At 48.8% G+C, this 27,904-nt stretch overlaps 1 protein-coding gene across 1 annotated transcript in view; it reads right to left on the bottom strand.

Annotated features, from left to right (window-relative positions):
- Positions 1–1,347: 1,347 nt before the first annotated feature.
- Positions 1,348–27,904, bottom strand: part of LOC106560563 (DENN domain-containing protein 1B) — a 238,530-nt gene continuing 211,973 nt past the window's right edge. Inside the window, exons 21-23 of the mRNA XM_082956608.1 lie at positions 7,033–7,106; positions 6,475–6,694; positions 1,348–6,293 (exon numbers count right to left, since the gene is read on the bottom strand). Of these exons, the coding sequence (XP_082812734.1) occupies positions 5,349–6,293; positions 6,475–6,694; positions 7,033–7,106 (1,239 nt within the window). The 3' untranslated portion in view covers positions 1,348–5,348. The remainder of the gene's footprint in view (positions 6,294–6,474; positions 6,695–7,032; positions 7,107–27,904) is intronic.

Raw genomic sequence — 27,904 nt, 5'->3', positions numbered from 1 at the left:
CCACTTCTGTATCAAGAGTCACTGGTACTTCCTGTTTGAGTTTTTGCTTGTAAGCAGGAATCAGAAGGATAGTTATGGTCTGATTTGCCAAATGAAGGACGAAGGAGAACTTTGTATGCATCTCTGTGTGTGGAGTAAAGGTGATCTAGAGGTTTTTCGCCTATAGTTGCACAAGTGACATGCTGGTAGAAATTAGGTCAATTGGATTTTAGTTTTCCGGAATTAAAATCCCTGGCCACTACAAGCACCGCCTCTGGGTGAGTATTTTCTTGTTTGCTTATGGCCCTATACTGCTCGTTGAGTGCCGACTTAGTGCCAGCATCGGTTTGTGGAGGTAAATAGACAGCTACGAAAAATATAGATCATCTTTGTAAATAGTATGGTCATCAGCTTATCATGAGGTATTAGAGATCGTGCACCAGCTGTTGGGACACACAGCCTCTCCCCTGAGTTTCCCCGACACCACCACTCTGTCATTCCGATGTATAGCTAGATTTATATTTACCATGTCCTTGTTCAGCCACGACTCGGAGAAACATAGAATGTTACAGTTCTTCAGATTGATAGGATAGTCTCAAACCAAACTCATCCAGTTCGCTCTCCAGTGACTGAACATTCGCCAATAGAACGGAGGGTAGAGGCGATTTATTTCCGACGTACTCTCGTCAGGTATCTCACACGCCGGCCTCTATATCGCTGTCTCCTCCTTCGAGTGTCAGGCTCCTGGAGAAGTGACCTCAGTGACCTCTTGGAGGCTTAATGCAGCCATGCTAACCGGGTGGCCAAGGAGACCAAAGTACTGGCCAGAAAGCTCTTGGACCTGAACACTCAGCTGTGCGACAGGCTCCACACTGAGACCTCAACGTGTCACTCTGAGCTATCAAATCAATGCCTGCCCTGATGGGGACACTGACAGCGGAGAATCAGAGTACTGGGCAACAGAGTATTGTGCCCACTGGCGAGACACTGAGCGAACACAAGAAGCTCCACTCTGATCATCGCTCCCTCACAGACGAGCACCAGAAGTGGTTATCGTAGGGCACCACAGTGTCCTGCAGCTGGACCCCAAGGTGCACTTCACTATGGCCACCGCAGCCACCGAAGACTCCATAGTGACTGCCATAGTGGGTATGCCAATGGCAATGTGTTCACTGTTGAGGAACCTCAAGGAGAAGAGGAGGGCATTAGAGTGAAGTGAGCAGATTGGCAACTCCCGACCTGACAATCCCTTCCCACTCCCAGCAAACAGCAGTCATAAGTTAACGGTGTTGCCTAATATGTCTACAGCTTCTAAATGTCATTTTGAGGTAAATAATCAACTTTCATTAAAGGAGAATAGAATTGCACTGACCTTTCGTATTATTATTTATTGAGATAGAATTGAAAATGGAATACAGGAAAATGTTGCACATACATGAACATAATGAATGTTTAAGTTCACAGTGGATACAGTGGATAAAGTTGCACCACTCAGTCCAAAACACACTACATTCACCTATATGTTGTTTTTTTTTCTCTGCATTGAGAACATGCAAGTAAGTTACAGTACCATGTCAAGTAAGTTTCCACACACTAGACTTCAGTAGGTTGTACACGGCATATTCAAATCATTACAGTACCATGTCTAGGGACCAGTGAACAAGGTGAATGAATGAACTGTGCTATTCTCAGTACTGTCAGTCACTAAATGGACCTTTTAAAAGACAAGTGATATGCCTCCGTTAGTTCTTGACAATCAGTGGTTTTGATCTTTAATATCACATGGGTATTAGGAAAAAAAAGGAAATGTAATCATAGCATAAGAGAATAGAAGCTGTCAGCTTTTATCCTGTTTTCTTCTGCATCAGCATGTAAGCAGTGAGATAGTAACCAGACATTCAGTCATACAAATACCAGCTTTTCAGTACACTGATAATCAGCCACACAGGATCCTGGCCGACTGTGTTAGGAAGACATTGCTCAAGTAAACCATCACAATCCACAGCAGTTAAATACAGTAGTCATGTAGTACATGAGAAATCAATTCACTTTGATAATAAAATAACTACTAAGTACAGTATTTCAACACCATGTTTGCAAGGCAAGGATATTGGACAATACTACCAGACCCGACACCATCTTTTTTTCCCCATTTGATTTGATTAACAAAAAAAAAGAAAAAAAAACCATTCAACAACAAAATAAGATTAGCAGAGCATGGGTAATATTTTGAAGAAAAAAAAAAAACATTTTGAATTTAAAAATACATCATTCATATACTACTGTACATGTATAACAAAAACTGAAAAATAAAGTCAATTAATTGCAAGAATTTTTGCCACCTCATGAACTGAAATACTGTAACGTGCTTAAGTGAGTGACTGGATGGAAAATGGTTTGAGTTTTTAACACCTTTTTTTTTATTATACAAAAATGCCTCTTTCCCCCAAAATAAGATCTAACAACAATAACATTTTAGGTGTTTGTTCTGTGAATCATGATACAATATACTATATATTATTAAACTCCATTTAAAATACTGTAATCAGAAAAGAAAACATGTCCAATCATTGAAAATAATATTTCATCATTCTGAAACAAAGCTTGAAATATAACTACATAGAAAACATCTTCCAACAAAGAAATAGCAAGACCATTCTCTATTTTTTGAGCTCAGTCAGAAAGATCATTCTCTATTTTGTGAGCTCAGTCAGAAAGATCATTGAAATACTAGCAAAGAGAAAAACACTACCAGCACACAGTAAGCTAAGCTTGATTATAAACATGGAAAACAGAGCTAGAATGACACAGTCTAGTAGATCAAATAGGTTGAACTATGTTTCATAGGTTAAAGAACTGACAACATACATTTAAGGATGTGGTTTAATCTCTGAGTCTCATCACTGAGTGGACCAGTGGTTTTCCATGCATATACACTGCAGACAATAGCTATTGAAAAGTTGAGAGGACTTGACCTCTTTAAAAGATACACTATGCGGAAATCATTCCTCCATTTCCTGGTTCCTGAAATTCTAACAGTTCACGACAAAACAACTAAGTATAGTGTAGAGAATCATTATACCATCTAAACCGCTGTGAAATATCTTTTCAATAACCCAAAATATTGTATTTTCAGCTGTTTGACGCTGGTGTACAAAATCGAAAGTAAAAGACCCATAAACTAAGCATAGAAATAGAGCACATAAAACAGATCTATCGCTTCTTAGACTGGCTTTCAATGAGAATGAAAGATCTATAACTCTGAATTTTGTCAGGTCACCCAAAAAGTTACATATAGCAGCTTAAAGATACATTAGCAATGGCATTTTGTCCCTAATACCTTGTGTTGACCACACTAAGTATTACTCATATACTATAAGGCACGCCCTTCATTCTTACACACAAACCCACATTTTGGCCAAATGACAGACAATCTAATGAAACCATCAGTTAATCAATGTATGATTATCAATTACCTGATCTGATTACAATTCATGAATATTGGTAAAGTAAAATTCTATTCAGAATTTGGAAACTTTAAATGTTTTTTTTTGCATAGTATATTGACAGCTTTCAAAATTCAAAACTGTCCAAATAGGTAACATTTTGGGGAGTGAAATAAAACAGGCCAACAAATTGTACACGGGCCCTTTCAAATCCAAATTAATAGCTGAGACGAGGGACTTCTCAGAACCACGGCGAACGCTTTACAACCTCATCGTTAGCACAGCCCGGCACTCAGGAGGGTGCGAGGGCTACCGTTAAATTGGCACACCCAACAGCACTAGAGAAAACTGGCTAAAGTCATCATCATAACATAACAACCACAAACAAGCACTGGAAAATACTTTCTTCTGTCTATGTACTATAGTGAGTGGTCACAATCTCTGGACATTACACAAAGGGCTTGCATTCTCTCCATGGGAGATTGTTTTAAAATCACTTCAGACGTCTGTCCATACTCTCTGAGGAGAGCCGTATTGCTTTGTTATCCTTCTACAATCATCTCAAGCCTTCTGGTAAAACACAGTGTGAAAGCGTCACCTCAGTGTTTAGGAGAAAGCTTGCATTTCATTTGGTGTGCGCTCATAGCAACGATTTTAGTTTGTGAAATCCCACTCCACCTAAAGCACTCAACTCTACTGGCCTCCATTTGAACTGTCAGCCTCTATTTTAGCTGTCAGCACCAAAAACCAGGGGGAAGGACGGAAGAGAGAGGAGGATGGAAAGAGATGTTGTAAGATGGTGAGCAAGGAAAGGTGAATGAAGGCGAGCAGGAAGAAGTGGAGAGAAGGAGAGAAACAGAGAGAGAGATGGAGAGAAACAGAGAGAGATGAGAGAGAAACAGACAGAGAGCGAGAGACCGAGAGAGAGAAAAACAGAGAGAGAGAGAAACAGAGAGAGAGAGAGAGAGAGAGAGAGAGAGAAACAGACAGTGAGAGATGGAGAGAGAGAAACAGACAGAGAGCGAGCGAGAGACCGAGAGAGAGAAAGTGGATTGTCTATTCATTCCTATCATCGGTTTACACAACTCCTCTTCTCCTTTATGTCCTGACAAACAGGAGCCTCCTGAGAAACAAACACTTGAGAAAAAGACATCTCTAAATAGGCTAAACGGATCAACATATATTAAACTACCTTTACTATCTCTACGTGCAGTGAAAAAGCTGTCCATTTTCCACATTCATGACGTGTGACAGTGGATCTAAGCAGATGAAACGTTTCCAGAGTAACAGCTATATATATATATATATATATATATATATATATATATATATATATATATTAGACATTTTAAGACTGAGCCGTGCCAAAAGCAAATCCCAGCTCCATTTAAGGCATCGTGTTAGGCAACTATACAGCAGAACACTTAGGTCGGGGGGGGTACTTTGGGTCTTTACAATACTTTCAGATCTGAGGGAAACTAAATGTTTTCTCTGTTAATTAAAACACACTCATCTTTTAGTACCATGTAAATGAGTAATAAGTACTATTTCATGCGAGTGAAAATCCACCACAGATTTCCCTTTGTTTACATGGTAAGTCTTTGTTTCATTTATAAGACGGTTTGTTTGAATTCTGTTGCATGTTAGAAAGAGAACCAAGATGACCGGTCTTCAACTCAGACCCCTAAACTTGGCAGGAAGACAAGTGTAAGTTAAAGAGTCGTATCAGGGCGAACACACGCATCATTTCCAGTTGCCTGGCAGTGCCACTGTGACTTCCTGCGGTCCAAGGTCTGTTTTTGCATTTTTTCCCTCAGTGGTTAAGGTTAGGATTTGAGGAGGGCATTCTGATTGTAGATCTGTGGTTAGAGGCAACGTCTACCTCAACCACCCCTGTCCCTTGTCCCTGTCCCTGCTTCTGTCTCAAGACTTGTCTGTGGCTTTGCTGTGGCTGTGGTTGTTGTCATGGGTATTATCATGTGTGTTGTTGGTTTTGCAGTGGACCTGGGACAGTTGTAGGCTGGTCTGAAAGTCTGAGCCGAGATGACACATGGAATCTATCTCCTCCAGAAGTCCTTTCTCCTGGACCTCTGCCCCCGAGACCCTGTCCTGTTCTTGCCCCAGCTCCAGGTCCTCTCCCTGACTCATCTCCTCTGGGCTCTCTCTCTCCCAGGGCACCAGCACTGAAGGCTGCCTGGCCTTCACCCCCAGACTCTCTCGGTTCTTGCTGCCCTGCCTCTGGAGATTCTTGTCCTGGTACTGCCTCATCGTTTCCTTGGACAGCACCTTCCTCCGCAGGATGCTGGAGGTGGTCTGGGGTTTGGACTCAGGGCTGAGCAACTGGGGGTTTGGGGACTCTCTAGTGTGGGTTAGCGGTGGTGTGTGTGTTTCCAGTGGAGGATTGCATGTGGAGGCACGAGTTGGTGCTGGAGAGCGGTTGGATGAGATGTGGTGGTCTCCCAGGGATGGTGATGGAGGTGTGGGGAGGGAAGACTCCTCTGGATGGAGCTGAGAGAGACAGATAGGGGGTGTGACATAAAGGGCCTGGGGATTAGGTTGGATTTTATGCTGGGCCTTGGTGTGAGGGGCCTGGGTCTTGGGCTGGAGATTGGGGACCTGGTTGTCCTGCACTGAGGCTGGAGCTAGGACGGGTGGAGAGGATGTTGAGGGGATATGCTTCTGCCTCTTGAGGCTGCTCTTGCTTGGCTGTCTACGTGGGGAGGGGGGCAGGTGCTTCCCGTGGAGGGCACCGTCGTCCTGCCAGCCCCCTCCCTGTTCTCCTCCTCCAACACCTCTTCTCCCCACCACCCCACTGCCACTAGTACAAACCTGGGGCAGGTTGCTCTCACTGGTGGGGTTAGACGTGTTCTAGAACACAGATTCACACAGAGAGTGGTTTAGACATACAGATGTTTTCACTTACCGGTGCCTCATAGTCAATATTGTCCATATTCATAGACATTGTCCAAGGCGTCCAGGCTCTGTCTATCTACTGTATGTATCTGGGGTTAGATTAGTGTGGTTTAGATGTTACAGGTATTTCTCTTACCGTTGCCTTGTAGTTGATGTTGTCCATTGTACTGAAGTCCAGGCTCTTGGCGGCACTGAGTTTGCCGTGCTCTGTGCTGGTGGTGCTCAGAGAGTCCAGGATCTCCTCCAATAGGTTCATCTGGCCCGTGTGGGAGGAGTCTGTGTCCAGCTCCAGCGAATAGGATTCGTCGCTGTCCTCTGTGTAAGACGCCACCTCCCCACTGTCCTCAGACGAGATCCTCAAGGTGAGCAAATTAAATTAGAAAAAATCAAATCAGGAAATCAAATCAGGAAATTAAATTAGAAGAAATCAAATCAGAAAATTAAAATATTCCAGCATATTCCAGCAAATATTCCAGCAGATGAATGATAATTTCATGAATAATGATCGGTCCAAGAAGCTATGATTACAACGCAATAAATCTAGTTTAGGACTAAACCACTTGAGGGCAGCATTGGTATGGGTAGGAGGATGAAGAGGAATTAATACATAGATACATGTCAGATATCAGACATATCCAAACTACAGTATACTGGGACTCTATTGGCATCGGCATATTCTAAATCAGAGCCTTACTTGTTGGCAGTGTCCTCTTCATCGCCATCGATGGCAAAGTCAGGACATCCCATGGGACACTTGGTGTCATAGTGCTGAAAAACACACCAGCGTTCCTCAGGTTACTCAAGGTGAATCGGATCTGAACATGACAACATCATGACTCTGGATGGTGATCGTGCTGTACTGTGTTTGTAACATGGAGACAGGGTGTTAATCACAGTCTAGTCCACCCCACCCAACCCCCAGTCCACCCCACCCAAACCCCAGTCCACCCCACCCAACCCCAGTCCGCCCCACCCAAACCCCAGTCCGCCCCACCCAACCCCCAGTCCGCCCCACCCAAACCCCAGTCCGCCCCACCCAAACCCCAGTCCGCCCCACCCAAACCCCAGTCCGCCCCACCCAACCCCCAGTCCGCCCCACCCAACCCCCAGTCCGCCCCACCCAAACCCCAGTCCGCCCCACCCAACCCCCCAGTCCGCCCCACCCAACCCCAGTCCGCTCCACCCCGAGCCACCCTATTCCAGTCCGCCCTAATCCAGTCCAGTCCGCCCCAGTCCAATATAGTCCGCCCCACCCCAGTCGACCCTAATCCAGTCCAGCCCGCACCACCCCAGTCCAGTCCACCCCAGTCCAGCCCAGTATAGTCCGCCCCACCCCAGTCCATCCAAATCCAGTCCAACCTAGTCCAACCCACCCCAGTCCAGTCCACCCTTGTCCATCCCAATGCAGTCCACCCCAGTCCAATCCAGTCCAACTCAGCCCACCCTAGTCCAGTCCATCCCAACCTAGCCCAGCCTAACCCAGTCCAGCCCAGTCCAACCAACTCAGCTCAGTCTAACCTAGTCCAGTCCTGCCCAGTCCACCACAACCTAGCACAGCCTACCCCAGTCCAACCCAACCCAACCCAGTCCACCCCAACCAAGCACACCCTACCCCAGTCCAGTCCAGCTCAGTCAAACCCAACCCAGTCCAGCCTGCCCCAGTCCAGTCTACCCCAGCATACCCCAGTCCAGTCCAGCCCAGCGCCTGGTATCTCAGATCCAGTGTGTTTAATAAGCCACCTGTGTAACATGTTTAACTGTCTGGGGACTTAAAGGAGAGAGGGCCTTTACAGCACACTGCATCTCCCTCCTCCCTGTCTCCCCTCCTCCCCCATGAGCTCAGCCCCAGACCTGGTATTAAACATACCTTCATCCACTGCACACGTGTGATCTTTTACTCAGTCTCTACCTCTCTTTAAATGCCCCTCTATCTCACAGTCTCTACCCTCTAACTCAGTCTCTATCCCTCTTTAAATGCCTCTCTAATTCACGCTCTCTCACAATCTCTACTTCTCTTTAAATGCTCCTCTATCTCACAGTCTCTACCTCTTTAAATGCCCCTCCAACTCAGTCTCTACCTCTCTTTAAATGCCCCTCTAACTCAGTCTCTACCTCTCTTTAAATGCCCCTCTAACACAGTCTCTACCTCTCTTTAAATGCCCCTCTAACACAGTCTCTACCTCTCTTTAAATGCCCCTCCAACTCAGTCTCTACCTCTCTTTAAATGCCCCTCTAACACAGTCGCTACCTCTTTCAATGCCCCTCCAACTCAGTCTCTACCTCTCTTTAAATGCCCCTCTAACTCAGTCTCTACCTCTCTTTAAATGCCCCTCTAACACAGTCTCTACCTCTCTTTAAATGCCCCTCTAACACAGTCTCTACCTCTCTTTAAATGCCCCTCCAACTCAGTCTCTACCTCTCTTTAAATGCCCCTCTAACTCAGTCTCTACCTCTCTTTAAATGCCCCTCTAACACAGTCTCTACCTCTCTTTAAATGCCCCTCCAACTCAGTCTCTACCTCTCTTTAAATGCCCCTCTAACACAGTCTCTACCTCTCTTTAAATGCCCCTCCAACTCAGTCTCTACCTCTCTTTAAATGCCCCTCTAACACAGTCTCTACCTCTCTTTAAATGCCCCTCTAACAGTCTCTACCCCTCTTTAAATGCCCCTCTAACTCAGAGTCTCTACCTCTCTTTAAATGCCCCTCCAACACAGTCTCTACCTCTCTTTAAATGCCCCTCTAACAGTCTCTACCTCTCTTTAAATGCCCCTCTAACACAGTCTCTACCTCTCTTTAAATGCCCCTCTAACAGTCTCTACCTCTCTTTAAATTCCCCTCTAACTCAGAGTCTCTACCTCTCTTTAAATGCCCCTCTAATTCACAGTCTAGACCTCTCATGCCGACTCTCCCTTACTCCACTGTCCTCTACCACCATCTCTCCATCCCAGTCTCTCTCTACCTTCACACCCCTATTTCTCTCTCTGTCCGCAGCCTATAAACTCAGGTTTGCCACATTATCAAAGCCTGTAACTTTCCCCGGCTCCCAGAGAGCAACCATGACCTATGACAGAGATAAATAGAGATAGAGATAGAGAGGACAGGTCCAATTGAAGGAGAGAAAGAGGAAAAAGGGGACCTAAAACCCTGAAGCCGGGGGGGGGGGGGGGGGGGGGGCATTAGGGCGTTGCACCAACCTGGTCTTGATTAGCTGACACAGTGCCAGCCAGAAGGAAGGAATGTAACGTGTTGCTGATCTCTGCTCATTTAGGGTGTGTGCGCGCGCACACACACACACACACACACACACACACACACACACACAGAAAGGGGTTAACTGGCGCCAACAGAGGATAAATGTGTGCAGCGTCCATTTAGACCTCCTATCAAATGGGCTGAACAGGAACACACAGTGCTGACTGTCTGGCTTTGGCTGCTCGCTGGCTGCCCCCTGGCTGCTCCCTGGCTGCTCCCTGGCTGCTCCTGGGAGCGGTCTGGCTGCTCGCTGACTGCTCGCTGGCTGCCGCCTGGCTGCTCCCTAGCTGGTCGCTGGGAGTGGTCTGGCTGCTCCCTGGGAGCGGTCTGGCTGCTCTCTAGCTTCGCTCTGGGAGCGGTCTGGCTGCTCCCTGGCTGCTCCCTGGCTGCTCGCTGGCTGCCCGCTGGCTGCTCCCTGGAGCGGTCTGGCTGCTCGCTGGGAGCGGTCTGGCTGCTCGCTGGGAGCGGTCTGGCTGCTCCCTGGGAGCGGTCTGGCTGCTCCCTGGGAGCGGTCTGGCTGCTCCCTGGGAGCGGTCTGGCTGCTCCCTGGGAGTGGTCTGGCTGCTGTCAGGCTGCTCTCTGTCACTATCTCTCACACAGTCTCAGGAGCTATAATAATAAAGGCCATTACTGTAAATCAGCACTGTGATGTCATGTATACACACGCACGCACACACAGTTATAAATCTGTGTTGAGGCCGACATGGCAGTTAGGAAGACTAGAGATGCACTTGAGAGAGGGTGGGTGCTGGGGCACGCATGAGCACACCCAGACACGCCCACACACACACACACACACACACACACACACACACACACACACACACACACACACACACACACACACACACACACACACACACACACACACACACACACACACACAATGGTTCTTGCTGCTATTTAGCCTGTTTATTTGAGCACTGGGGCGTGTTTAGAGAAGCGGGCCCTCTCAGTGTGTCTAGGTGTTTAATAAAACAAGGCGAACCAACCATACCCACCTCAACCCATCTCATAACCATACCCACCTAAACCCATCTCATAACCATACCCACCTCAACCCATCTCATAACCATACCCACCTCAACTCATCTCATAACCATACCCACCTCAACTCATAACCATACCCACCTCAACTCATCAACATACCCACCTCATACCCACCTCAACTCATCAACATACCCATCTCAACCCATCTCAACCCATCTCATAGCCATACAAACCTCAACCCATCTCATACCCATACCCATCTCAACCCATCTCATACCCATACCCACCTCGACCCATCTCATAACCATACCCACCTCGACCCATCTCATAACCATACCCACCTCAACCCATCTCATAACCATACCCACCTCAACCCATCTCATACCCACCTCAACCCATCTCATACCCACCTCAACCCATCTCATAACCATACCCACCTCAACCCATCTCATACCCATACCCACCTCAACCCATCTCATAACCATACCCACCTCAACCCATCTCATAACCATACCCACCTCAACCCATCTCATACCCATACCCACCTCGACCCATCTCGACCCATCTCATAACCATACCCACCTCGACCCATCTCACACCCACCTCGACCCATCTCATAACCATACCCACCTCATACCAATACCCACCTCGACCCATCTCATAACCATACCCACCTCAACCCATCTCATACCCACCTCGACCCATCTCATAACCATACCCACCTCGACCCATCTCATACCCACCTCAACCCATCTCATAACCATACCCACCTCAACCCATCTCATAACCATACCCACCTCGACCCCACTCATACCCACCTCGACCCATCTCATACCCATACACACCTCAACCCATCTCATACCCACCTCAACCCATCTCATACCCACCTCAAACCATCTCATAACCATACCCACCTCAACCCATCTCATACCCATACCCACCTCAACCCATCTCATAACCATACCCACCTCAACCCATCTCATAACCATACCCACCTCAACCCATCTCATACCCATACCCACCTCGACCCATCTCATAACCATACCCACCTCGACCCATCTCACACCCACCTCGACCCATCTCATAACCATACCCACCTCATACCAATACCCACCTCGACCCATCTCATAACCATACCCACCTCATACCCACCTCAACCCATCTCATAACCATACCCACCTCAACCCATCTCATACCCACCTCGACCCATCTCATAACCATACCCACCACGACCCATCTCATTCCCACCTCAACCCATCTCATAAGCATACCCACCTCAACCCATCTCAAACCCACCTCATAACCATACCCACCTCAACCCATCTCATAACCATACCCACCTCGACCCCACTCATACCCACCTCGACCCATCTCATACCCACCTCGACCCATCTAAGAACCATACCCACCTCGAACCATCTCAGAACCATACCCACCTCGACACATCTTATAACCATACCCACCTCGACCCATCTCATAACCATACCCACCTCATACCCACCTCATATCCATACCCACCTCGACCCACATCATAACCATACCCACCTCATACCCACCTCATATCCATACCCACCTCATATCCATACCCACCTCGACCCACATCATAACCATACCCACCTCGACCCACATCATAACCATACCCACCTCATACCCACCTCATATCCATACCCACCACATATCCATACCCACATCGACCCATCTCATAACCATACCAACCTCTACCCATACCCGCCTCAACCCATCTCATAACCATACCCACCTCAACCCATCTCATAACCATACCCACCTCAACCCATCTCATAACCATACCCATCTCATAACCATACACACCTCGACCCACATCATAACCATACCCACCTCATACCCAGCTCATATCCATACCCACCTCATACCCACCTCATAACCATACCCACCTCAACCCATCTCATAGCCATACCCACCTCAACCCATCTCATAACCATACCCATCTCAACCCATCTCATAACCATACCCACCTCATACCCACCTCATATCCATACCCACCTCATACCCAGCTCATACCCACCTCATATCCATACCCACATCGACCCATCTCATAACCATACCCACCTCGACCCATCTCATATCTATACCCACCTCGACCCATCTCATAACCATACCCACCTCATAACCATACCCACCTCATACCCATCTCATTACCATACCCACCTCGACCCATCTCATAACCATACCCACCTCGACCCATCTCATAATCATACCCACCTCGACCCATCTCATATCTATACCCACCTCGACCCATCTCATATCTATACCCACCTCGACCCATCTCATAACCATACCCACCTCATAACCATACCCACCTCATACCCATCTCATAACCATACCCACCTCGACCCATCTCATAACCATACCCACCTCATACCCACCTCATATCCATACCCACCTCAACCCACCTCATAACCATACCCACCTCAAAACCATACCCACCTCGACCCATCTCATAACCATACCCACCTCGACCCATCTCATAACCATACCCAGCTCATACCCATCTAATAACCATACCCACCTCAACCCATCTCATAACCATACCCACCTCATACCCACCTCAACCCATCTCATAACCATACCCACCACAACCCATTTCATAACCATACCCACGTCAACCCATCTCATACCCACCTCGACCCATCTCATAATCATACCCACCTCAACCCATCTCATACCCATACCCACCTCAACCCATCTCATACCCATACCCACCTCGACCCATCTCGACCCATCTCATAACCATACCCACCTCGACCCATCTCACACCCACCTCGACCCATCTCATAACCATACCCACCTCATACCAATACCCACCTCGACCCATCTCATAACAATACCCACCTCATACCCACCTCAACCCATCTCATAACCATACCCACCTCAACCCATCTCATACCCACCTCGACCCACCTCATAACCATACCCACCTCGACCCATCTCATACCCACCTCAACCCATCTCATAACCATACCCACCTCAACCCATCTCAAACCCACCTCAACCCATCTCATAACCATACCCACCTCAACCCATCTCATAACCATACCCACCTCGACCCCAGTCATACCCACCTCGACCCATCTCATACCCACCTCGATCCATCTAAGAACCATACCCACCTCGACCCATCTCAGAACCATACCCACCTCGACCCATCTCATAACCATACCCACCTCGACCCATCTCATAACCATACCCACCTCATACCCACCTCATATCCATACCCACCTCGACCCACATCATAACCATACCCACCTCATATCCATACCCACCTCATATCCATACCCACCTCGACCCACATCATAACCATACCCACCTCGACCCACATCATAACCATACCCACCTCATATCCATACCCACCACATATCCATACCCACATCGACCCATCTCATAACCATACCCACCTCAACCCATCTCATACCCATACCCACCTCAACCCATCTCATAACCATACCCACCTCAACCCATCTCATAACCATACCCACCTCGACCCCACTCATACCCACCTCGACCCATCTCATACCCATACACACCTCGACCCATCTCATACCCACCTCAACCCATCTCATACCCACCTCAACCCATCTCATAACCATACCCACCTCAACCCATCTCAAACCCATACCCACCTCAACCCATCTCATAACCATACCCACCTCAACCCATCTCATAACCATACCCACCTCAACCCATCTCATACCCATACCCACCTCGACCCATCTCATAACCATACCCACCTCGACCCATCTCACACCCACCTCGACCCATCTCATAACCATACCCACCTCATACCAATACCCACCTCGACCCATCTCATAACCATACCCACCTCATACCCACCTCAACCCATCTCATAACCATACCCACCTCAACCCATCTCATACCCACCTCGACCCATCTCATAACCATACCCACCACGACCCATCTCATACCCACCTCAACCCATCTCATAAGCATACCCACCTCAACCCATCTCAAACCCACCTCATAACCATACCCACCTCAACCCATCTCATAACCATACCCACCTCGACCCCACTCATACCCACCTCGACCCATCTCATACCCACCTCGACCCATCTAAGAACCATACCCACCTCGAACCATCTCAGAACCATACCCACCTCGACACATCTTATAACCATACCCACCTCGACCCATCTCATAACCATACCCACCTCATACCCACCTCATATCCATACCCACCTCGACCCACATCATAACCATACCCACCTCATACCCACCTCATATCCATACCCACCTCATATCCATACCCACCTCGACCCACATCATAACCATACCCACCTCGACCCACATCATAACCATACCCACCTCATACCCACCTCATATCCATACCCACCACATATCCATACCCACATCGACCCATCTCATAACCATACCAACCTCTACCCATACCCGCCTCAACCCATCTCATAACCATACCCACCTCAACCCATCTCATAACCATACCCACCTCAACCCATCTCATAACCATACCCATCTCATAACCATACACACCTCGACCCACATCATAACCATACCCACCTCATACCCAGCTCATATCCATACCCACCTCATACCCACCTCATAACCATACCCACCTCAACCCATCTCATAGCCATACCCACCTCAACCCATCTCATAACCATACCCATCTCAACCCATCTCATAACCATACCCATCTCATACCCATACCCACCTCGACCCATCTCACACCCACCTCGACCCATCTCATAACCATACCCACCTCATTCCAATACCCACCTCGACCCATCTCATAACCATACCCACCTCATACCCACCTCATATCCATACCCACCTCATACCCAGCTCATACCCACCTCATATCCATACCCACATCGACCCATCTCATAACCATACCCACCTCGACCCATCTCATATCTATACCCACCTCGACCCATCTCATAACCATACCCACCTCATAACCATACCCACCTCATACCCATCTCATTACCATACCCACCTCGACCCATCTCATAACCATACCCACCTCGACCCATCTCATAACCATACCCACCTCGACCCATCTCATATCTATACCCACCTCGACCCATCTCATATCTATACCCACCTCGACCCATCTCATAACCATACCCACCTCATAACCATACCCACCTCATACCCATCTCATAACCATACCCACCTCGACCCATCTCATAACCATACCCACCTCATACCCACCTCATATCCATACCCACCTCAACCCACCTCATAACCATACCCACCTCAAAACCATACCCACCTCGACCCATCTCATAACCATACCCACCTCGACCCATCTCATAACCATACCCAGCTCATACCCATCTAATAACCATACCCACCTCAACCCATCTCATAACCATACCCACCTCATACCCACCTCAACCCATCTCATAACCATACCCACCACAACCCATTTCATAACCATACCCACGTCAACCCATCTCATACCCACCTCGACCCATCTCATAATCATACCCACCTCAACCCATCTCATACCCATACCCACCTCAACCCATCTCATACCCATACCCACCTCGACCCATCTCATAACCATACCCACCTCGACCCATCTCACACCCACCTCGACCCATCTCATAACCATACCCACCTCATACCAATACCCACCTCGACCCATCTCATAACAATACCCACCTCATACCCACCTCAACCCATCTCATAACCATACCCACCTCAACCCATCTCATACCCACCTCGACCCATCTCATAACCATACCCACCTCGACCCATCTCATACCCACCTCAACCCATCTCATAACCATACCCACCTCAACCCATCTCAAACCCACCTCAACCCATATCATAACCATACCCACCTCAACCCATCTCATAACCATACCCACCTCGACCCCAGTCATACCCACCTCGACCCATCACATACCCACCTCGATCCATCTAAGAACCATACCCACCTCGACCCATCTCAGAACCATACCCACCTCGACCCATCTCATAACCATACCCACCTCGACCCATCTCATAACCATACCCACCTCATACCCACCTCATATCCATACCCACCTCGACCCACATCATAACCATACCCACCTCATACCCACCTCATATCCATACCCACCTCATATCCATACCCACCTCGACCCACATCATAACCATACCCACCTCGACCCACATCATAACCATACCCACCTCATATCCATACCCACCACATATCCATACCCACATCGACCCATCTCATAACCATACCCACCTCAACCCATCTCATACCCATACCCACCTCAACCCATCTCATAACCATACCCACCTCAACCCATCTCATAACCATACCCATCTCATAACCATACACACCTCGACCCACATCATAACCATACCCACCTCATACCCACCTCATATCCATACCCACCTCATACCCACCTCATATCCATACCCACATCGACCGATCTCATAACCATACCCACCTCAACCCATCTCATACCCATACCCACCTCATAACCATACCCACCTCAACCCATCTCATAGCCATACCCACCTCAACCCATCTCATAACCATACCCACCACGACCCATCTCATTCCCACCTCAACCCATCTCATAAGCATACCCACCTCAACCCATCTCAAACCCACCTCATAACCATACCCACCTCAACCCATCTCATAACCATACCCACCTCGACCCCACTCATACCCACCTCGACCCATCTCATACCCACCTCGACCCATCTAAGAACCATACCCACCTCGAACCATCTCAGAACCATACCCACCTCGACACATCTTATAACCATACCCACCTCGACCCATCTCATAACCATACCCACCTCATACCCACCTCATATCCATACCCACCTCGACCCACATCATAACCATACCCACCTCATACCCACCTCATATCCATACCCACCTCATATCCATACCCACCTCGACCCACATCATAACCATACCCACCTCGACCCACATCATAACCATACCCACCTCATACCCACCTCATATCCATACCCACCACATATCCATACCCACATCGACCCATCTCATAACCATACCAACCTCTACCCATACCCGCCTCAACCCATCTCATAACCATACCCACCTCAACCCATCTCATAACCATACCCACCTCAACCCATCTCATAACCATACCCATCTCATAACCATACACACCTCGACCCACATCATAACCATACCCACCTCATACCCAGCTCATATCCATACCCACCTCATACCCACCTCATAACCATACCCACCTCAACCCATCTCATAGCCATACCCACCTCAACCCATCTCATAACCATACCCATCTCAACCCATCTCATAACCATACCCACCTCATACCCACCTCATATCCATACCCACCTCATACCCAGCTCATACCCACCTCATATCCATACCCACATCGACCCATCTCATAACCATACCCACCTCGACCCATCTCATATCTATACCCACCTCGACCCATCTCATAACCATACCCACCTCATAATCATACCCACCTCATACCCATCTCATTACCATACCCACCTCGACCCATCTCATAACCATACCCACCTCGACCCATCTCATAATCATACCCACCTCGACCCATCTCATATCTATACCCACCTCGACCCATCTCATATCTATACCCACCTCGACCCATCTCATAACCATACCCACCTCATAACCATACCCACCTCATACCCATCTCATAACCATACCCACCTCGACCCATCTCATAACCATACCCACCTCATACCCACCTCATATCCATACCCACCTCAACCCACCTCATAACCATACCCACCTCAAAACCATACCCACCTCGACCCATCTCATAACCATACCCACCTCGACCCATCTCATAACCATACCCAGCTCATACCCATCTAATAACCATACCCACCTCAACCCATCTCATAACCATACCCACCTCATACCCACCTCAACCCATCTCATAACCATACCCACCACAACCCATTTCATAACCATACCCACGTCAACCCATCTCATACCCACCTCGACCCATCTCATAATCATACCCACCTCAACCCATCTCATACCCATACCCACCTCAACCCATCTCATACCCATACCCACCTCGACCCATCTCGACCCATCTCATAACCATACCCACCTCGACCCATCTCACACCCACCTCGACCCATCTCATAACCATACCCACCTCATACCAATACCCACCTCGACCCATCTCATAACAATACCCACCTCATACCCACCTCAACCCATCTCATAACCATACCCACCTCAACCCATCTCATACCCACCTCGACCCACCTCATAACCATACCCACCTCGACCCATCTCATACCCACCTCAACCCATCTCATAACCATACCCACCTCAACCCATCTCAAACCCACCTCAACCCATCTCATAACCATACCCACCTCAACCCATCTCATAACCATACCCACCTCGACCCCAGTCATACCCACCTCGACCCATCTCATACCCACCTCGATCCATCTAAGAACCATACCCACCTCGACCCATCTCAGAACCATACCCACCTCGACCCATCTCATAACCATACCCACCTCGACCCATCTCATAACCATACCCACCTCATACCCACCTCATATCCATACCCACCTCGACCCACATCATAACCATACCCACCTCATACCCACCTCATATCCATACCCACCTCATATCCATACCCACCTCGACCCACATCATAACCATACCCACCTCGACCCACATCATAACCATACCCACCTCATATCCATACCCACCACATATCCATACCCACATCGACCCATCTCATAACCATACCCACCTCAACCCATCTCATACCCATACCCACCTCAACCCATCTCATAACCATACCCACCTCAACCCATCTCATAACCATACCCACCTCGACCCCACTCATACCCACCTCGACCCATCTCATACCCATACACACCTCGACCCATCTCATACCCACCTCAACCCATCTCATACCCACCTCAACCCATCTCATAACCATACCCACCTCAACCCATCTCATACCCATACCCACCTCAACCCATCTCATAACCATACCCACCTCAACCCATCTCATAACCATACCCACCTCAACCCATCTCATACCCATACCCACCTCGACCCATCTCATAACCATACCCACCTCGACCCATCTCACACCCACCTCGACCCATCTCATAACCATACCCACCTCATACCAATACCCACCTCGACCCATCTCATAACCATACCCACCTCATACCCACCTCAACCCATCTCATAACCATACCCACCTCAACCCATCTCATACCCACCTCGACCCATCTCATAACCATACCCACCACGACCCATCTCATACCCACCTCAACCCATCTCATAAGCATACCCACCTCAACCCATCTCAAACCCACCTCATAACCATACCCACCTCAACCCATCTCATAACCATACCCACCTCGACCCCACTCATACCCACCTCGACCCATCTCATACCCACCTCGACCCATCTAAGAACCATACCCACCTCGAACCATCTCAGAACCATACCCACCTCGACACATCTTATAACCATACCCACCTCGACCCATCTCATAACCATACCCACCTCATACCCACCTCATATCCATACCCACCTCGACCCACATCATAACCATACCCACCTCATACCCACCTCATATCCATACCCACCTCATATCCATACCCACCTCGACCCACATCATAACCATACCCACCTCGACCCACATCATAACCATACCCACCTCATACCCACCTCATATCCATACCCACCACATATCCATACCCACATCGACCCATCTCATAACCATACCAACCTCTACCCATACCCGCCTCAACCCATCTCATAACCATACCCACCTCAACCCATCTCATAACCATACCCACCTCAACCCATCTCATAACCATACCCATCTCATAACCATACACACCTCGACCCACATCATAACCATACCCACCTCATACCCAGCTCATATCCATACCCACCTCATACCCACCTCATAACCATACCCACCTCAACCCATCTCATAGCCATACCCACCTCAACCCATCTCATAACCATACCCATCTCAACCCATCTCATAACCATACCCATCTCATACCCATACCCACCTCGACCCATCTCATAACCATACCCACCTCATTCCAATACCCACCTCGACCCATCTCATAACCATACCCACCTCATACCCACCTCATATCCATACCCACCTCATACCCAGCTCATACCCACCTCATATCCATACCCACATCGACCCATCTCATAACCATACCCACCTCGACCCATCTCATATCTATACCCACCTCGACCCATCTCATAACCATACCCACCTCATAACCATACCCACCTCATACCCATCTCATTACCATACCCACCTCGACCCATCTCATAACCATACCCACCTCGACCCATCTCATAACCATACCCACCTCTACCCATCTCATATCTATACCCACCTCGACCCATCTCATATCTATACCCACCTCGACCCATCTCATAACCATACCCACCTCATAACCATACCCACCTCATACCCATCTCATAACCATACCCACCTCGACCCATCTCATAACCATACCCACCTCATACCCACCTCATATCCATACCCACCTCAACCCACCTCATAACCATACCCACCTCAAAACCATACCCACCTCGACCCATCTCATAACCATACCCACCTCGACCCATCTCATAACCATACCCAGCTCATACCCATCTAATAACCATACCCACCTCAACCCATCTCATAACCATACCCACCTCATACCCACCTCAACCCATCTCATAACCATACCCACCACAACCCATTTCATAACCATACCCACGTCAACCCATCTCATACCCACCTCGACCCATCTCATAATCATACCCACCTCAACCCATCTCATACCCATACCCACCTCAACCCATCTCATACCCATACCCACCTCGACCCATCTCATAACCATACCCACCTCGACCCATCTCATAATCATACCCACCTCAACCCATCTCATACCCATACCCACCTCGACCCATCTCATAACCATACCCACCTCGACCCATCTCATACCCACCTCAACCCATCTCATAACCATACCCACCTCAACCCATCTCAAACCCACCTCAACCCATCTCATAACCATACCCACCTCAACCCATCTCATAACCATACCCACCTCGACCCCAGTCATACCCACCTCGACCCATCTCATACCCACCTCGATCCATCTAAGAACCATACCCACCTCGACCCATCTCAGAACCATACCCACCTCGACCCATCTCATAACCATACCCACCTCGACCCATCTCATAACCATACCCACCTCATACCCACCTCATATCCATACCCACCTCGACCCACATCATAACCATACCCACCTCATACCCACCTCATATCCATACCCACCTCATATCCATACCCACCTCGACCCACATCATAACCATACCCACCTCGACCCACATCATAACCATACCCACCTCATATCCATACCCACCACATATCCATACCCACATCGACCCATCTCATAACCATACCCACCTCAACCCATCTCATACCCATACCCACCTCAACCCATCTCATAACCATACCCACCTCAACCCATCTCATAACCATACCCATCTCATAACCATACACACCTCGACCCACATCATAACCATACCCACCTCATACCCACCTCATATCCATACCCACCTCATACCCACCTCATATCCATACCCACATCGACCGATCTCATAACCATACCCACCTCAACCCATCTCATACCCATACCCACCTCATAACCATACCCACCTCAACCCATCTCATAGCCATACCCACCTCAACCCATCTCATAACCATACCCATCTCAACCCATCTCATAACCATACCCATCTCATACCCATACCCACCTCGACCCAACTCACACCCACTTCGACCCATCTCATAACCATACCCACCTCATACCAATACCCACCTCGACCCATCTCATAACCATACCCACCTCATACCCACCTCATATCCATACCCACCTCATACCTACCTCATATCCATACCCACCTCATACCCACCTCATATCCATACCCACCTCGACCCATCTCATAACCATACCCACCACGACCCATCTCATATCTATACCCACCTCGACCCATCGTATAACCATACCCACCTCATACCCATCTCATAACCATACCCACCTCATACCCATCTCATAACCATACCCACCTCGACCCATCTCATAACCATACCCACCTCGACCCATCTCATAACCATACCCACCTCGACCCATCTCATAACCATACCCACCTCGACCCATCTCATAACCATACCCACCTCATACCCATCTCATACCCATACCCACCTCGACCCATCTCATAATCATACCCACCTCATACCCACCTCATTGCCATACCCACCTCAACCATCTCATAACCATACCCACCTCGACCCATCTCATAACCATACCCACCTCAACCCATCTCATAACCATACCCACCTCAACCCATCTCATACACATTCCCACCTCAACCCATCTCATACCCACCTCGACCCCTCTCATACCCATACCAACCTCGACCCATCTCATACCCACCTCGACCCATCTCATACCCACCTCGACCCATCTCATACCCACCTCGACCCATCTCATAAACATACCCATCTCGACCCATCTCATAATCATACCCACCTCATACCCACCTCATATCCATACCCACCTCAACCCATCTCATAACCATACCCACCTTGACCCATCTCATAACCATACCCATCTCATACCCACCTCAACCCATCTCATAACCATACCCACCTCAACCCATCTCATACCCATACCCACCTCAACCCATCTCATACCCACCTTGACCCATCTCATAACCATACCCACCTCGACCCATCTCGTAATCATACCCACCTCATACCCACCTCATGTCCATACCCACCTCAACCCATCTCATAACCATACCCACCTCGACCCATCTCATAACCATACCCACCTCGACCCATCTCATACCCACCTCGACCCATCTCATAACCATACCCACCTCATACCCACCTCAACCCATCTCATACCCACCTCGACCCATCTCATACCCATCTCATACCCATACCCACCTCGACCCATCTCATAATCATACCCACCTCATAACCATACCCACCTCAACCCATCTCATAACCATACCCACCTCGACCCATCTCATAACCATACCCACCTCGACCCATCTCATAACCATACCCACCTCAACCCATCTTATACCCACCTCTACCCATCTCATACCCACCTCGACCCATCTCATACCCACCTCAACCCATCTCATAACCATACTCACCTCGACCCATCTCATACCCACCTCGACCAATCTCATACCCACCTCGACCCATCTCATAACCATACCCATCTCGACCCATCTCATAATAATACCCACCTCATACCCACCCCATATCCATACCCACCTCAACCCATCTCATAACCATACCCACCTCGACCCATCTCATAACCATACCCACCTTGACCCATCTCATAACCATACCCACCTTGACCCATTTCATAACCATACCCATCTCATACCCACCTCAACCCATCTCATAACCATACCCACCTCATACCCACCTCAACCCATCTCATACTCATACCCACCTCAACCCATCTCATACCCACCTTGACCCATCTCATAACCATACCCACCTCGACCCATCTCATAACCATACCCAACTCGACCCATCTCATAACCATACCCACCTCGACCCATCTCATAACCATACCCTTCTCGACCCATCTCATACCCACCTCGACCCATCTCATAACCATACCCACCTCATACCCACCTCAACCCATCTCATAACCATACCCACCTCAACCCATCTCATACCCACCTCAACCAATCTCATAACCATACCCACCTCAACCCATCTCATACCCACCTCAACCAATCTCATAACCATACCCACCTCAACCCATCTCATAACCATACCCACCTCAACCCATCTCATAACCATCTCATAACCAACTCGACCCATCTCATACCCACCTCGACCCATCTAAGAACCATACCCACCTCGACCCATCTCATAACCATACCCACCTCAGACCCATCTCATAACCATACCCACCTCATAACCATACCCACCTCATACCCATCTCATTACCATACCCACATCGACCCATCTCATAACCATACCCACCTCGACCCATCCCATAACCATACCCACCTCGACCCATCCCATAACCATACCCACCTCGACCCATCTCATATCTATACCCACCTCGACCCATCTCATAACCATACCCACCTCATAACCATACCCACCTCATACCCATCTCATAACCATACCCACCTCGACCCATCTCATAACCATACCCACCTCATACCCACCTCAACCCATCTCATAACCATACCCACCTCAACCCATCTCATACCCATCTCATAACCATACCCACCTCGACCCATCTCATACCCACCTCAACCCATCTCATAACCATACCCACCTCAACCCATCTCAAACCCACCTCAACCCATCTCATAACCATACCCACCTCGACCCATCTCATACCCACCTCGACCCATCTCATACCCACCTCGACCCATCAAAGAACCATACCCACCTCGACCCATCTCAGAACCATACCCACCTCGACCCATCTCATAACCATACCCACCTCGACCCATCTCATAACCATACCCACCTCATACCCACCTCATATCCATACCCACCTCGACCCACATCATAACCATACCCACCTCATACCCACCTCATATCCATACCCACCTCATATCCATACCCACCTCGACCCACATCATAACCATACCCACCTCGACCCACATCATAACCATACCCACCTAATACCCACCTCATATCCATACCCACCTCATACCCACCACATATCCATACCCACATCGACCCATCTCATAACCATACCCACCTCAACCCATCTCATACCCATACCCACCTCAACCCATCTCATAACCATACCCACCTCAACCCATCTCATAACCATACCCATCTCATAACCATACCCATCTCATACCCATACCAACCTCGACCCATCTCATAACCATACCCACCTCGACCCACATCATAACCATACCCACCTCGACCCACATCATAACCATACCCACCTCATACCCACCTCATATCCATACCCACATCGACCCATCTCATAACCATATCCACCTCAACCCATCTCATACCCATACCCACCTCAACACATCTCATAACCATACCCACCTCAACCCATCTCATAGCCATACCCACCTCAACCCATCTCATAACCATACCCATCTCAACCCATCTCATAACCATACCCATCTCATACCCATACCCACCTCGACCCATCTCATAACCATACCCACCTCGACCCATCTCACACCCACCTCGACCCATCTCATAACCATACCCACCTCGACCCATCTCATAACCATACCCACCTCATACCCACCTCATATCCATACCCACCTCATACCCACCTCATATCCATACCCACATCGACCCATCTCATAACCATACCCACCTCAACCCATCTCATATCTATACCCACCTCGACCCATCTTATAACCATACCCACCTCATACCCATCTCATAACCATACCCATCTCATAACCATACCCACCTCGACCCATCTCATAACCATACCCACCTCGACCCATCTCATAACCATACCCACCTCGACCCATCTCATAACCATACCCACCTCGACCCATCTAATAACCATACCCACCTCGACCCATCTCATAACCATACCCACCTCGACCCATCTCATAACCATACCCACCTCGACCCATCTCATAACCATACCCACCAAGACCCATCTCATAACCATACCCACCTCGACCCATCTCATAACCATACCCACCTCATACCCATCTCATACCCATACCCACCTCGACCCATCTCATAATCATACCCACCTCATACCCACCTCAGCCATCTCATAACCATACCCACCTCAACCCATCTCATAACCATACCCACCTCGACCCATCTCATAACCATACCCACCTCAACCCATCTCATAACCATACCCACCTCAACCCATCTCATAGCCATACCCACCTCAACCCATCTCATAACCATACCCATCTCAACCCATCTCATAACCATACCCATCTCATACCCATACCCACCTCAACCCATCTCGACCCATCTCATAACCATACCCACCTCGACCCATCTCACACCCACCTCGACCCATCTCATAACCATACCCACCTCGACCCATCTCATAACCATACCCACCTCATACCCACCTCATATCCATACCCACCTCATACCCACCTCATATCCATACGCACATCGACACATCTCATAACCATACCCACCTCAACCCATCTCATATCTATACCCACCTCGACCCATCTTATAACCATACCCACCTCGACCCATCTCATAACCATACCCACCTCGACCCATCTCATAACCATACCCACCTCGACCCATCTAATAACCATAACCACCTCGACCAATCTCATAACCATACCCACCTCGACCCATCTCATAACCATACCCACCTCGACCCATCTCATAACCATACCCACCTCGACCCATCTCATAACCATACCCACCTCGACCCATCTCATAACCATACCCACCTCATACCCATACCCACCTCGACCCATCTCATAATCATACCCACCTCAACCATCTCATAACCATACCCACCTCAACCCATCTCATAACCATACCCACCTCTACCCATTTCATAACCATACCCACCTCGACCCATCTCATACCCACCTCAACCCATCTCATAACCATACCCACCTCAACCCATCTCATACCCATTCCCACCTCAACCCCTCTCATACCCACCTCGACCCATCTCATACCCACCTCGACCCATCTCATAACCATACCGACCTCGACCCATCTCATACCCACACCGACCTCGACCCATCTCATACCGACCTCGACCCATCTCATACCCACCTCGACCCATCTCATAAACATACCCATCTCGACCCATCTCATAATCATACCCACCTCATATCCATACCCACCTCGACCCATCTCATAACCATACCCACCTTGACCCATCTCATAACCATACCCATCTCATACCCACCTCATACCCACCTCAACCCATCTCATACCCATACCCACCTCAACCCATCTCATATCCACCTTGACCCATCTCATAACCATACCCACCTCGACCCATCTCGTAATCATACCCACCTCATACCCACCTCAACCCATCTCATAACCATACCCACCTCGACCCATCTCATAACCATACCCACCTCGACCCATCTCATACCCACCTAGACCCATCTCATAACCATACCCACCTCATACCCACCTCAACCCATCTCATAACCATACCCACCTCAACCCATCTCATACCCACCTCGACCCATCTCATACCCATACCCACCTCGACCCATCTCATAATCAT

This window comes from Salmo salar, chromosome 10, assembly GCF_965601325.2.
Source record: "Salmo salar chromosome 10, fSalSal1, whole genome shotgun sequence".
Taxonomy (NCBI): Eukaryota; Metazoa; Chordata; class Actinopteri; order Salmoniformes; family Salmonidae; genus Salmo; species Salmo salar.
The sequence above is the reverse complement of the archived record's forward strand: the minus strand, read 5'-3'. Positions and strand labels throughout refer to the sequence as shown.